This window comes from Chelonia mydas, chromosome 2 (assembly GCF_015237465.2).
Source record: "Chelonia mydas isolate rCheMyd1 chromosome 2, rCheMyd1.pri.v2, whole genome shotgun sequence".
NCBI lineage: Eukaryota > Metazoa > Chordata > Testudines > Cheloniidae > Chelonia > Chelonia mydas.
The window spans coordinates 148,069,455-148,084,253 of NC_057850.1; the positions used below are offsets into that span (position 1 = coordinate 148,069,455).

A 14,799-nucleotide genomic window follows, 5' to 3' on the forward strand; every position below is an offset into this window, starting at 1 on the left:
TCCTCCAGAACCACTCCAAACTCTGAGCAGGAGTCAGCTGGGAGCAATTCCTGGAATTTGGCCAGAGAGCTCCAGGAATTATAAGCATAGCGGCTCAGGACCACTTGCTGATTCCCTATGCAAAGCTGGCGCTCCCCCAGTGGAGTAAACTTTCTGACTGAAGAGGTCCAGCTTCTTAGCATCCTTGGATTTGGGGGTGGGTGAAGAGGTGCTCGTACCCCTTAGAAGGCACCAAGTATTTGCACTCTACTCCCTTAGCTATCAGCAGGATAGAGGCGGGCATGTGCCACAGTGCCTAGGTGGCATTCTGTATGGTTTTGATGAGGGGCAGAGCCACCCTTGAGGGGCCAGAATATCCACCATGGGATCGGTATTCTCAGAGACCTCCTTTGCCTGCAAGTTCAGGTTCTGGGCCACCCTTCTGAGCAGGTCTTGATAGGCCCTGGTGTCCATAGCGGGCAGAGTGGTGAAGGTGCCTGCTACTGCCTCATCCAGGGAGGACGAGGATGATGCCCTCGGAGGCATGGGGTCCTCTTGCCCCTCCGGCTCGCGGAGGTCCCCTACGCCACTTGAGAGGTGCAGGAAATGGCAGTAGCACCCGGTGCCACGGCTGCTTCGGTGCCGGTGCTGACGTCCTCATCAGCCTGGGCTTGTGCATCCCTACCCCAGAGAGGCTCCTGGGCTACAGACATGGCCGATGGAGGGATTCATGCCTTCACCACCACTGACAGGGACCTGGAACCCAGACTCTGGACTTGGTGGTAGGCCCATGGTGTCCAGAAAGGCCACTGCGTTGGTCCCAGCCACAGAGGAGACCAGGCACCTGCTGCCCTTTGTCTTACCTAGGGCAGTGTGAAGAGCGGTGCCGACTCCACCTAGAAGCATAGGAATCAGTCTCCGAGAAGTCCGAATCTGACCAGGGCAGTGCAGATCGAGACGGTGCCGGGGATCAGTGCCACATCATAATGGGCTTGCCCCTATGCTGGATTAGTGTCAGTGCCGATGATGTTGCTCGTGCTGGAGCCTGAGCCAGCGCCGGTGCATCTGCTGGTGGAGCAGGGAACTACGCCATCATGGCAATCAACTCTTTGGCTACCTCAAATGTGTCTGGTGTGGAGGGAGCATCCAAGTCCTCCTCCAAATCTTCCCGCACCGGGGAGACCACTGTGGCCAGACTCAACAGACCTCCCTGAGAGGCCGGAGTAGACGGCACCAGTCTAGGTGGCCCAAAGACTGGGTGTCCCAACGTGGGACACACCCCACTGGTGCCCGCCTGCTCTGCTGCACAAGCAGGGGAGTGCCCTGTCAGCTCTCTTTTTCTTGTGCCACACCAGCGACTGCAAGCAGTGCCTCGTACTACAGCTGGTCCTCAGTGCTGGGGAATGGTGGTGCCGTGGTGCACCGAAGCACTCAGCCAGATGCTACCGGGAGCGGTTGGGGTTGAAGAGCTGACTCCATTAGAAAGAGCTTTAAGTGAAAGTCCTGCTCCTTCTTAGTTCTGGGCTTAAAACCCCTACAGATTTTACACCTGTAGGACTGGTGTCCTTCTCTGAGACACTTTAGATAGGAATCGTGTGGGTCTCCCTTTGGCACGGGCTTCAGGCAGGACCTGCACGGCTTGAAGCCCTGAGACTGGGCATGCCCCGGTCACCAGGGGGGGTGGGAAGAACCTCCAACTAAAAGTTAACTAACTACTACACTTATCACTAACTATAACTGTCAAATTATTTACAGGGAGAAAAGGAGAGTCCACGAGGGAATCGCTTGCTAACGCAAGAGAGGAGATGCTCGAATGACCGTCACTGGAAGTAAGAAGGAACTGAAGAGGCAGCGGGTCGGCAGGACCTATAGACACGGCCATGAAGGCACCACTCCAGGAAGCTCCACAGCCAACCCAACGGGTACCACTAAGGAAATCCCCTGCGATGACTGGGCATGCAGCGCACACACACCTACTTGGAATCGACATAAGCAATCACATGAAGAATTACTTTGCCCTCATGTCTTACAAGATCAGAAATTTCAGAGAAAACTCTTGATGAGGTGATTGTGACCAGGAAACAAGTCTTAAGAGCAGATTCCAACTAGGAAAAACAGGCCTAACTGTGATCTATCAGAGTTGGATAAGCCTGTAGTGGATAAATGATGTTTAACACAGGTGTGAGATGTGATGACAGGAGGTATTAGAACCAATTTGAGGCTGTTTTATGAGAAACAGGGTTGGTTGGTTTGGCTGGAAGTCTCCTGGAGGCTACTGAAGCCAATCCGGGAGATTTTAGGCCTTTAAAAGTCCTGTGTCACAGCGGGGCTAAGGCAGGTTCCCTACCTGCCCTGGCTCCATGCCACTCCTGGAAGCAGCAACATGTCTGGCAGCAGCTCCTAGGCAGAGGTGCAGCCAGGGGGTCTGCCCCTGCCCCAACTCCACAGTTCCCATTGACTGGGAATGGGGAACCACGGCCAATGGGAGCTGCGGGAATGGTGCCTGCAGGCAGGGGCAGAGCGCAGAGCGGCCTGGTTGCCCCTGAGCATAGGGGCCACTGCCAGACACGTTGCTGCTTCCGGGAGCTGCCTGAGGTAAGCACCGCCTAGCCAGAGCCTGCACCCCGAGCCCCTTCCTGCATCCCAACCCCCTGTCCCAGCCCCCTCCCACACCCAAACTTCCTCCCAGAGCCCACATTCTGCACCCAAACACCCTCCCAGAGCCCACACACTGAACCTCCTCCCACACCCCAACCCTCTACCCAAGCCCCCTCCTGCACCCAAACTCCCTCCCAGAGTTCACATTCCCTCCTGCACCCCAACGCCCTGCCACAGGCTTAGCCTGGAGCCCCCTCCCAGACTCCAAACCCCTCAACCCCACGCCCCAGCCCAGAGCCCACACCCCTTCCCTCACCCCAACCCCCTGCCCCAGCCCGGTGAAAGTGAGTGAGGGTGGGGGAGAGTGAGTGGGGCGGGGCCTCAGAGAAGGGGCGGAGCAGGGGTGGGACCTTGGGGCAGGGCAAGGGTGTTTGGGTTTGTGCGATTAGACAGTTGGTAACCTTAATGAGAAATCCAGAAGAGCTCGAATGCCTAGATTCTTTGGACTGATATTTTTACATTGAAATCCCTAGACGAATTTTGTCCGAACTCTTGTGTAGGCTGAGAGATTAGAAGGCCAGTGTGAGGCTAACAGTTTTACTGTAAAGTACCACCCTATCTGATTTAATCCGTGCTGCTCAATAGCCTAGCTGTAAGATTCAGTTAACCTGGATTGGTATGTAGGAGCAGCCTCTGTGAGAGAGATCTCTAGCCCACTGGAAAGAGATAACAAAAGCCTCTGATAGCTCCACTAAGTCACGGTACTATAGCAGTCTTGACCAACTTGGAGCGAAAAGAATGACCACTTCCTTTCTAAGTCTTTTTAGCCCCACTTCCTTTGGGAGATGCCTAGACCTTTGTTAGGTAGAGAATCTACAGATCCCTGATCTGCTTCCCTGATGAAGGGCTTCACCTTAGTGTTTTGACTGAAGGGAATTTGATACACTTGGGGGTGGCCTAACTTGGATATCAGCTGGAAAATTTCTTGATTCAGGAATCATTCTGTATTTTATACACTGATAGCTTCAACATATAGTTTTTTGGTTTTGTTTTTCAGTGCCACCTTTAGTTAGATCACCCTCATGGAGAATAGGTGAGCCTCTTCTTCCAAGAGGCCCTGGTGACAATGCCCTTATGATTATGTCATCTACGAACATCTTTAGACTTCTCAGCCAGACTGTTATTATCAATACCCTCATAAACATCTAAAGCGCAGACAGCTAACCAAATTGTGGTGTTTTGCATTATCAATAATCTCCACAGGTGAAATAGAAAACTGAAAATTGCTTGGAGTGATTGGAAAATGCAAATAAGTTTCTGCAATGATCCAACGTTAAGAGGTCTTTTACAGAAATTGTGGCTCTGGCGGGAACTAAAATGTCTGTCCTGCATTTCATGTTTTCCAACCTGAAAATTTTGCGGCCAGGCACCAACTCTGGCTTAAGCTTTGGACAATGGATAATAACTAGGGCTGTTAAGCAATTAAAAAAATTAATCATGCAATTAATCACACTGTCAACCAATAATAGAATACCATTTATTTAAATATTTTTGGATTTTTCTACATTTTCAAATATATTGATTTCAATTACAACACAGAATACAAAGCGTAAAGTGCTCACTTTATTTTTATTACAAATATTTGCACTGTAAAAAACAAAAGAAATAGTATATTTCAATTTGCCTAATACACGTACTGTAGTGCAATCTATTTATAATGAAAGTTGAACATACAAAGGTAGACTTATGTACAAAAAATAACTGCATTCAAAAATCAAACAATGTAAAACTTCAGAATCTCCCAAGTCCACTCAGTCCTACTTCAGCCAATCACTCAGACAAACAAGTTTGGTTACAATTTGCAGGAGATAATGCTGCTCACGTCTTGTTTACAATGTCACCTGAAAGCAAGAAGAGGCGTTCACTTGGCACTGTTGTAGCTGGCATCGCAAGATATTTATGTGCCAAATGTGCTAAAGATTCGTATGTTCCTTCATGCTTCAACCACCATTCCAGAATACACGCATCCATGCTGATGATGGGTTCTGCTCGATAACGATCCAAAGCAGAGAGAACTGACACATGTTCATTTTCATCATCTGAATCAGATGCCACCAGCAGAAGGTTGATTTTCGTTTTTGGTGGTTTGGGTTCTGTAGTTTCTGCATTGATCGGAGTGTTGCTCTTTTAAGACATCTGAAAGGATTCTCAACACCTTGTCCCTCTCAGATTTTGGAAGGCACTTCAGATTCTTAAAACTTGGGTGGAGTGCTGTATCTATCCTTAGAAATCTCACATTGGTACCTTCTTTGCGTTTTGTCAAATCTGCTGTGAAAGTGTTTTTAAAACAAACGTGCTGGGTCATCATCCGAGACTACTATAGCATGAAATATATGGCAGAATGCAGGTAAAAGAGAAGAGGAGACATACAATTCTCCCCCGAGGAGTTCAGTCACAAATTTAATTAACGCATTATTTTTTTAACAAGCATCATCAGCATGGAAGCACGTCCTCTGGAATGGTTGCTGAAGCATGAAGGGGCATATGAATGTTTAGTACATCTGGCACATAAATAACTTGCAACGCCAGCTACAAAAGTGCCATGCAAATGCCTGTTCTCACTTCCAGGTGACATTGTAAATAAGCAGCAGTATCTCCCGTAAATGTAAACAAACTTGTTTGTCTTAGCAATTGGCTGAACAAGAAGTAAGACTGAGTAGACTTGTAAGCATTAAATTTTACATTGTTTTGTTTTTGAGTGCAGTTATGTATAAATAACAAAAATCTACATTTGTAAGTTACACTTTCAAGATAAAGAGATTGCACTATAGTACTTGTATGAGGTGAATTGAAAAATACTATTTATTTTATCATTTTTACAGTGCGAATATTTGTAATAAAAAATAAAAATGTAAAGTGAGCACTGTACACTTTATATTCTGTGTTGTAATTGAAATTAATATATTTTAAAATGTAGAAAAACATCCAAAAATATTTAATAGATTTCAATTGGTTACTGTTTAACAGTGCGATTAATCACGATTAATTTTTTTAATAGCAGTTAGTTTGTTTTTATTTAATTGCATGAGTTAACTGCAATTAATCTACAGCCCTAATAATAACTGGAATCAAATCCTGTGTATTTCAAATTTCTTAGGCGGAATCTTTTCAGAGAGAAACTTGATTAAGATAGTGGCTAACAACATAGGTAAGCTAAAGCAGTCCTAGGATTTTGCTGGATTGTGAAGTGAATGCAAGTCCTCTTATGAGGCCAGAAGCTCCTGTTGTTCCTGCCCACAACAAAAGTACCACTCGAGGGATGACTCCTTTCAGTCAGGGATAAGCCCAGCCTGGAACATCAGAAAGCAGCACAGATCAGGAAAGGGTCAAAGCCCTACTTGCAGTCCAAACAGCTGGTATGACTACAACTCGGCCTGCTCCAATAACAAATATGGGGGAGGCAGAAATGGCAGGATCTCTCATTCTCAAACACTTGGTTCCAATTAACCTAAGGCAGGTGAGTACAGGAGAGTGCAGCATGGATCCTATCTGGAACTTTTACTCTCTTCATCCCTTTTCCAAACTCAGGAGACAAGGACCATTCTGAAAAAGATCTCACACCTCAGAACTATGGCCAATAGAATCGTCCCTCAAGATTTGATTATAGCTCTACTCTATATTCTCCATAGTAAGGAAAGGATCAGGAGGCATCTAGGCCTTTCTAGACCTAAAAAGAGGCAGAGCATTTGGTTTGAGGGGAGAAGAAGGATGGCCAAGTCCATGAGCTACCTCAAGAGTTTGCAGGAAGATAGGCACAAAAGGTCTCAGACTGCATGAGAGGCCAGGGTCCAGAATGAAGTACCTCCTCTTTATTTTTATTTTAACAATGATCTGTTTAAGGAGCTCATCACCATATTATCAGTGTGCCTTACAAATGTCACTCACTATTCCTGACAATTCCCCCTTAGGAAAGAAAGTATGATTATCTTGGTTTATTACACATGGGGAGCTGGGCCACCAATATATTAAGTGGCCTGCAAAAAGGTCACACAGGAAGTCTGTACCACACGCAGGAATAGAATAGTTTTCTTAAGACGCAATTCAGTGCTTTAGCCACAAGGCCAGTTCCATCTCCTGCTTGCCAGAATACTGAACACGCTCCTACCAGACTCAAATTTGGCCTCAAAGTTCCACATTTTCATAACACCCAGACTAAGCTTCTGCAATTCTCTATATCTACAAATGAAGCCCCATGCCATGAGAAAGATCAAGCTTGTTAAAAAAAAAATCCCACAAACTCTGCAACACGAGTCACTAGACACACACCACCCTGTTATGTTACCCTTTGCAGTGGCTCTCCATTAAGCACAGACTGCAGATATAGGTCTCAGTCCTGATTTTCAAAGCCCTTCATGGAATTGGTCCTAGTCACTTGAGACTCCTTCCACCATTATAACAATTATTTACTGCAATAATGAACTAGCTGGTCATAGAGGGAGATTAGTGACTGCAGAAGATAAACATTCCTAGAAGCTGTATCAGGACTACAGAGCTCACTTGCCAGATGAAATAAGAATGGCCACTAATCCCATCATATTCAGAGCTAAATGCAAACCCCATCTCTTTGCCCAAGCATTCCCATATCAGCACCTTCATTCTCATACATCAGTATTAAAAATTCCTAAGCCTGTCTTTGATGGCAGGGAAAGGAGAGATTATTGTTGTCATTTTTACATTCGGGAGGGCACTCAAATAGGGTGGGCACCAATAAAGAAGCCTACATAGATAGGTAAATGCTCAGCTCCTAACAATAGTTCCAGGTGATCTTAAACGTTAATCAGTTGTATGGTAGCAGACTTAGCCAAATCATCAAATATACACTTTTAAGACAAGTAATGATGTAAATTTACAATCAACTCTGGAGTGCCTTCACCACTATCCACAATAGTCTTACCCTGAAAGACAGCTTTATTGGACAAACCCAAAGCAGGTACAGTCGCACCTTCTGGAAGGTCAACAGCATCCTGGGTAAAAAAAAGTAAACATATTTTCATGCAGAAGTTAGTATACTTTATGGGTACTTTAAAATCAAGGGCCAGATGTCACTAGAGGGAAGTAAAGATGTGTCACATTGTAGAAGAAGCCTCTGAATCATCCAGAATTCCTCAGGGAAGTGTATGCTTGAGCAGTTGCACTGCCAGGCTTTGAAAGCCATGCCATGCTTCAGCCCCTCCTCTGAAACTACATATGGTGAACTTTGCTCAGTTCTCTAGATTTGATGTGAAGCATGCATCTTTAATCATTTTAGTACAGGTATTCTGAGGTAACTTCACTTATTCAATTAGAGAGAGAGAGAGAGCGCTTTTATAAAGTGAATACTTAACTCAAAGAATACAGTTTCCAGGAAGACAAGGCATGGGAACTAGGTGTTTTGAGGTCTGGGTACAAGGAAGGATTTTTCGGGGGGGAAAGGAGGTGAGAGTATATATCTGGGATTTTCAAGATGACTTTGGGTGCCTAAGGGGCAGCTTTGCTTTGGGCACATGGCAGGATAGGGAGAGAAAAGGTCCTGTTAGCTGAGTGGCAGTTTGCATCAGCTATATTTCAAAGGAAGGGAAGTCCTGGGAGAAAGCCAAAGCTAGGAGTGGGAAGTCAGGCTGGAGGAATTTTCGGGGGGTGGGAGGACAGGGACATGAGAGATCAGTACCTGCTGGTGCGTATATTCATACTCAGCACCTCTGTGCAAATTCACTGAGACAAAAGTATTTTCCAGGATTGGGTTAACAGATTTGGTGGAAACACCTTACCTGATAAACAATATTTAATTATATCATAAAACCACATCAGAAACCCAGAATACAAAAAACAGTCTCTCAGGCCTTGTTTAAAGTTTTTTCAGTAAAAAGTATGAATTTAAAGCAATACAATTGTTCCGGGTATAACCCCAGGTGGACACTTATTTTGGTATAAAAGTGCCTTATGTCACAAGGATGGGGTTTAAGCTAAATCAAAAAAGCCAGTTTTATACCAGAATAAATGTGTCCAAACAGAGGGTTATTCTGATAAAACTATATCATAGATGTATTGTACATAGTTACAATCTAACTGGTAAAACTTTCCTGTGCAGACAAGGCCTGTAAAGAGTTCTGGACTACTATAGGTCACAAACAGAGTACAAAGGGAGAACGGTATGGAAAATCAAACAGAGCATGTGTCTGCATCATATAGTACAATATATTATTTTGTATAGCTTCATTAACACAAATTATCACAAATGCTATTTAGCATTAAAGACATAAATAGTGAGAAATAATATGAGTAGCCATGGGAGAACATTTTTTTTCAGCTGATATTTAATATATGAAAACGCTAAAATGTTTGGACACAAGAAGATTGTTCCAGCTGGTGGTAGCTGCAGCAGAGAGAGCTCATGAGCCTGCAGTGCAGAGAATGTGTTATGGCACGGAAAGGCAGCCAGTGTGAGATGAGCAGGTAGAGAGCAGGAAGGATTGAACCTGAGAGACAAGGTCTTTTAAGATTAAACAAGTTAGAAAGAGAAGAGAATGGATTTGATTTGGATCACAGGGAAGCCAGTGAAGCTATTTTAGGATGGAAATGCTGTGGTCATGTCTCTTTCTGTGGATAAGGAAGCAAAGCTATAGCCTGGAAAACTGGGACATAAAGACCTCAGAAGACAGTTTGAAGACAAGACAAGCCAAGGTAAGACAAAAGAGACATTGATGAGTATGTATACAACATTTATATACAGTATCTAATGCAGTAGCTTCTGGGAGCCTTGGATTGTTTCAAAACATACCATTAAAGAACAAATAATACCACACAACAGTAACTACATCTAGATAATGCTATTATGCCCTTACATTCTTGAGAACCTATTCACAGGATTTGTTCTTAATTGTTTAAGAGTAGCTCACACGTGCTGACCTTTAGTACATACCCACACACTTCAGAACCCTCAGCAACCTTCCTTCTATCCAGCCAATTTGATAAAACGATAGAGAAGGTACATGTGATCTAAGTACACACAAACCTGACTGAATAGACTGGAAAGAGAGAAATATCTAAGGGCTGTGGTTTCAGGATTTTTTTAAATAATTTTGACATTTTATAAATTTTAATCTCAATAGTTATGCCGTAGTGATGACCCTCTTTGTCTCCTAAAGGAGCCATTTTATCGAACGCTTGTTTGTTTGTTTCAATACTTACACCGGAACACAGTTTCTCCATTGAAATACCACTGATGTTACTGAAGTTTTCCACAAAATTCTTGGGGGCAGTAAAGACTCGAAGCACCTTTTCATCTGCTCCAGAAACAAACTGAAATCGGCCAGTCATTGCTAGACAATGCATGTCATATCCATGTACTTGAGGCCTTGCAATTTCATGCCAAGTTACCTAAGTAAAAAGCAACCACAGTTGTCAAATTATCAGTTGTCTAAATTCAACAACAGATAACTTAAATTACCATCTTCAAATCAAGCTATTTCAAATACTGCTTTAAGATTAAGTTAATCTTCTGCTGATACTCTTTAAAAAAAACCCACTATCAGTTCACCATGCAAGGGCTAAAATACTTAAGATTACCGTTCTTCAGCTGCACAACTCCCCCAAACCCAGACCATTAGGGCCCCAATCCTGCAAAAACTCATGCACAAGCTTAACTTCACTATTGTGAGTAGGACTATTCACGGTAGTAAAGTTGCAGGGTCAGGCCTAGGTTAGTTAGGAGAGGTGAGAGGAGGATCATGTGTTACATTATCCCTCTCAAAGCATTAAGCTTTGAAAAAAGATTCAAGACAATGGGGAAAAAAGTTTAATTTAGGTAAGCATACATAAAATTAAGGTGAATTAGCTATACCGTAGAACCTCAGAGTTATAAACATTTCGGCAATGGAGATTATTCGTAACTCTGAAACATTCCTAAATCTGAACAAAACACTATGGTTGTTCTTTCAAAAGTTTACAACTGAACATTGACTTAATACAGCTTTGAACCTTTATTATGCAGGAGAAAAATGCTGCTTTTAACCATCTTAATTTAAATAAAACAAGCACAGAAACAATTTCCTTACCTTGTCCAAACCTTTTTTTTATACTTTCCATTTATATTTTTAGTAGTTTATGTTTAACACACTACTGTACTGTATCTGCTTTTTTTTCCCCCCTTGGGTCTCTGCTGCTGCCTGATTATGTACTTCTGGTTCCAAATGAGGTGTGAGGTTGACCGGTCAATTCGTAACTGGTGTTCATAACTCTGAGGTTCTACTTTATGTAATATTTAACAGGATATCGTTTATTTGTGCTGTTTATCTTTGTACCTCACTTTTTAAAAATTTACCCTTATTTAATTTAAAAAAGTGAAAGAGTACTTCAAACAGGTTGTGACACATCTCCTTGGCAAAGGATCCCCTGTTCTTTGCAAACAACTCTTACCTCAGACCTGACAAACTCACTACACCAAACATATTGAGAAGTCAAAAAAAAAAACATGTTTGGCTTGAACAACAACAACAAGTTACTAACCTTTCATTACTGCTGTTTTTCGACACACGTTGTACATGTGCATTCTACTCTTGGTTTGCATGCACAGAGACCGGAAATGTTTCCCTCAGCCAACTGTGAGCCCCTCTCAGTTCTTTCTTTCCGGAAACTCTGATGTAGAAGAGTAGGAAGGCGGCTCGTGGAATGGACATGTGCACCACATCTTGAGAAACAACAGTTATGGAAGATTAGTGTTTTTTTGTTCTTCAAGTGATTGCACATGTGCATTCCACTCCTGGCAACTCCCAAGCAGTAAAGCAGGTGGAGGGATCAGAGTTCACATACACACTGACTGTAGCACAGTTCGACCAAATTTGGCATCAACTCTAGAATAACAGGTGATGGCATAATAGGAGGAGAAAGTGTGCACTCATGACCAGGTTGCTGCTTCACAAATGTCCGGTACAGGGATCTGCGCTAGTAATTCCATTGAGGACGCATGCAATCTTGTGGAGTGAGCAGTCAGCTTGTCAGGTAGTCTGCCAGGTCATAACAAGCATGGATAAAAGAAGTTATCCAAAATAAAATTCTCTGTGAAAAGACTGGATGACCTTTCATTCTATCCACTCTAGCCAAGAACAGTTGGGTGGACAGCTAAAATGGTTTGGTCCCACCTATGTAGAATGCCAGTGCTTGTCTAACAAGTATAACCGTTGCTAAAGAGAATGTTGCTAAAGGCTCAAATGGTGGTCTCATAAGTTTAGTCAAAACCAAGTTCAAGTCCTAAGGGGGAACTCGTCCCTTATTGGAGGGTAAGATCTTTCCAGACCTTTAAGGAATCTACTTGTCACGTCATTAGAAAAAACAGAACAGTTATCCACACAAGGATGGAAAGCTGATAATCCTGTGTAAGGAGGTTTGGGTGTCTCTCCCCTTCTGACAGAGGAAGAGGCCACACCCCCTCCCCGCTTCTCAAGCAGGCACGGCTCACAGCTAGTGAGTCCACCTAGTGATTAGTCCAATTAGCAGTTAGTCCTTCTGCCAAATCCCTCAGTCAGGGGGCAGTGAGCACTTAGCAGACCTGGCTGACAATCAGCCGAGGCCTTAATTACTCTTTCCGCCCCAGCCCCTCAATCAGGGCAGTTCACAGTTTATACCTCAGGCTGAGTCCGTGCCATACAGCCGAGCAGTTCAGGGTGGGGAATTAGCTCCCAACCAATTCAGGCCTCCTGGCCTATTAGTGGGGAGGTGGCCCCCCTTCACAGGTGGGGTGCCCGGGGTAGGGGGACACAGGCCCTCCCACTCCACTGTGTCCCAGCCCAGCGCCCTATTAGTGGCGGGGTATTGCGCCACTAGGTCAGCGAGGATCTGCCCGCAACATGCTGGCCAGTTCACAATAACTCCACAGCCGAACCCTATTCGGCGTCCCTGGGCTTCTTCCTACCCTCCCCAGTTTGGGATACCTGGGTTCCGGGGTCATCCTCGGTCTCCCCCAGGTAAACAGCCAATGGCAGTCCCGGCAGTTTGTCAGCGTTGCTGGTCTCTGGCAATTCAGGTAACTCCTCTGGACATGGTAAATCTGGCACTTCTTCCACCGCCCCGGCTGGTGTATCTCATAGTTGACAGGCCCAACTTGGCGAAGAACTTCATAGGGGCCTTGCCACCAGGCTAATAGCTTGGACTCCTCTGCGGGGAGTAATACCAGGACCCAATCCCCAGGTTCGAAGGTTCAGTCTCAGGCTCCTCGGTTGTAGGCTTGGGCTTGGGCTCCCTGGGCAGCCTGCAGGTTCTCCTTGGCTACGTTACTGACCTGTCTCAGGTTCTCGTGCAATAGAATCACGTATTTCAGGAGTCCCTGGGTTGGCAAGGGGCTCTGTTCCCAGGTCTCCCTCATGAGGTCCAGCAGCCCCTGCGGCTGGTGTCCGTACAGTAACTCGAACGGGGTGAATTGCGTGGAAGCTTGTGGTACCTCTCGAATTGCCAGTAGCAATGGTGGAAGGAGTTGGTCCCATTGACACAACTCTTCCGGGGGAAATTTTCGCATCATCCCCTTTAGTGTCCAATTGAATCGTTCCATGAGGCCATCGGTTTGAGGATGGTAAACTGAGGTTTGCAACTTCCGGATCCCTAAAAGGAGACAAACTTCATGGAGCAGCCGAGAAGTGAAGTTCGTTCCCTGATCAGTTAGTATTTACTTTGGTAAGCCTACCCAAGCAAAGATTTTCAGAAGTTCTGCTGCGATAATCCGGGCAGTGATGGACCTCATGGGGATGGCCTCGGGGAAGCGAGTGGCATAGTCTATGGTGACTAGGATGTACCGAAATCTGCAGTGCTCCTTAAACAATTAGATCCACAGCAATCCTTTCAGAAGGGGTCCCCTCCACCAGCATGGGCACCAGGGGTGCTTTCGGGACTCTGGACGATGCAGCCTGCTGGCACTCGGGGCAGGATGCATGAAGTTCTTGGCATCCTGGTGTACTCCAGGCCAGTAAAATCTGAGTAGTATTTGAGCCAGGGTTTTCTCTTGGCCCAGATGGCCTACGGCGGGGATATCATAGGCCATCCTCAACACGGTCTGGCGGTGACAGTGTGGTACCACCAATTGGGAGCGGGGTTCACGAGTATGAGGGTCCTGGTAAACCCGGTAGAGACGCTCGCCCTTAAGTTCAAACCGGGGCCACTGAGTCGCACGCTGAGGGTCTGTAGTGACACCGTCGACACATGCCACCTAGTCATAGGTCCGGCTTAAGGTGAGGTCCTCTTTCTGGTCTCGACAGAAGTCCCCCTATGCCCCAGAGGGGTCCCTTGCCCTCAGGTGCCACTCAGGGTTCATCTGAAGGGTTGGTCGGCCCTTCCTCTGGTGGGTCTAGAGGGTCCCCAGGGGGTTGCCCTTCCTCGTCATCCTCGAGCAGGTCTCCCTCCAACCCCAGCTTCTCCGGCCCAGTCTGGAGGGACGCTGTCTGCAGGACCTGGCTGAACTCCGGCCATTCTCTCCCGAGGATGACGGGATAGGGGAGGTTCGGTGCAACTTCGACTGTCATTTGTCGGGTTACTCCCTCAATTGTGAGGATGAGTTGAGCACTGGGGTACACCTTCACAACCCCGTGTACACAGTGGACTGATCAGCTGGGAAGAGGCTTTCCCGCACCATCGTTAGGCTGCACCCCGAATCCAGAAGGGCCTCCACCTGCCTTCCCCCCAGGCTAGCTGGGACGATCACTTTGAGGCTGGAATATTGGCAGGCCCGGGCATCCCTGGCATCGACCTCGCCAAAAGAACAGTCCATGACGGGACACTGCCTCTGGAGGTGCCCTAACTGGCCACACCTGAAGCAGAGGCCAATCGCAGCGGGATCCAGTCGGTCCTCCAACTTCTCCGATAGAGAGCCCGGATCATCTGCTGGAGTCCTTCACCCGCTGTCATGGCTCATCAGAGGGCTGGGGGGCCTTGGAGCCAAACCCAAGGTGCCTCCACCACGTCGGCTGTTTTTGGGGCCTGGGGCAGGCAAGGTATCGCCAGAGACCCGGAGTTCTTTCCCCCATTCGGAAGGGGAGTCCGCCCCAGGCCCAGTGGACCAGGGTTCACCGGGGTCTCGGCCACTAAGAAGTCCTCCATGAGCCCAACTGCAGCCTTCAGGGTGGGAGGCTGGTGCCACAGGACCCACGCCCTCCCTCAGGGCGGGAGGATGTGGGTAAATTGTTCCACCTATTCAGCCAGTTC

At 46.2% G+C, this 14,799-nt stretch overlaps 1 protein-coding gene across 5 annotated transcripts in view; it reads right to left on the minus strand.

The window, feature by feature from the left end:
* The window catches only part of ELP2 (elongator acetyltransferase complex subunit 2), a 118,255-nt gene that overhangs the window by 32,781 nt on the left and 70,675 nt on the right, over positions 1-14,799 (minus strand). For all 5 annotated transcript variants that reach the window (XM_037893397.2, XM_043540312.1, XM_043540310.1 and 2 more), the window contains 2 exons: positions 9,805-9,993; positions 7,532-7,601 (listed from right to left, as the gene is read on the minus strand). In XM_037893397.2, the coding sequence (XP_037749325.1) occupies positions 7,532-7,601; positions 9,805-9,993 (259 nt within the window). The remainder of the gene's footprint in view (positions 1-7,531; positions 7,602-9,804; positions 9,994-14,799) is intronic.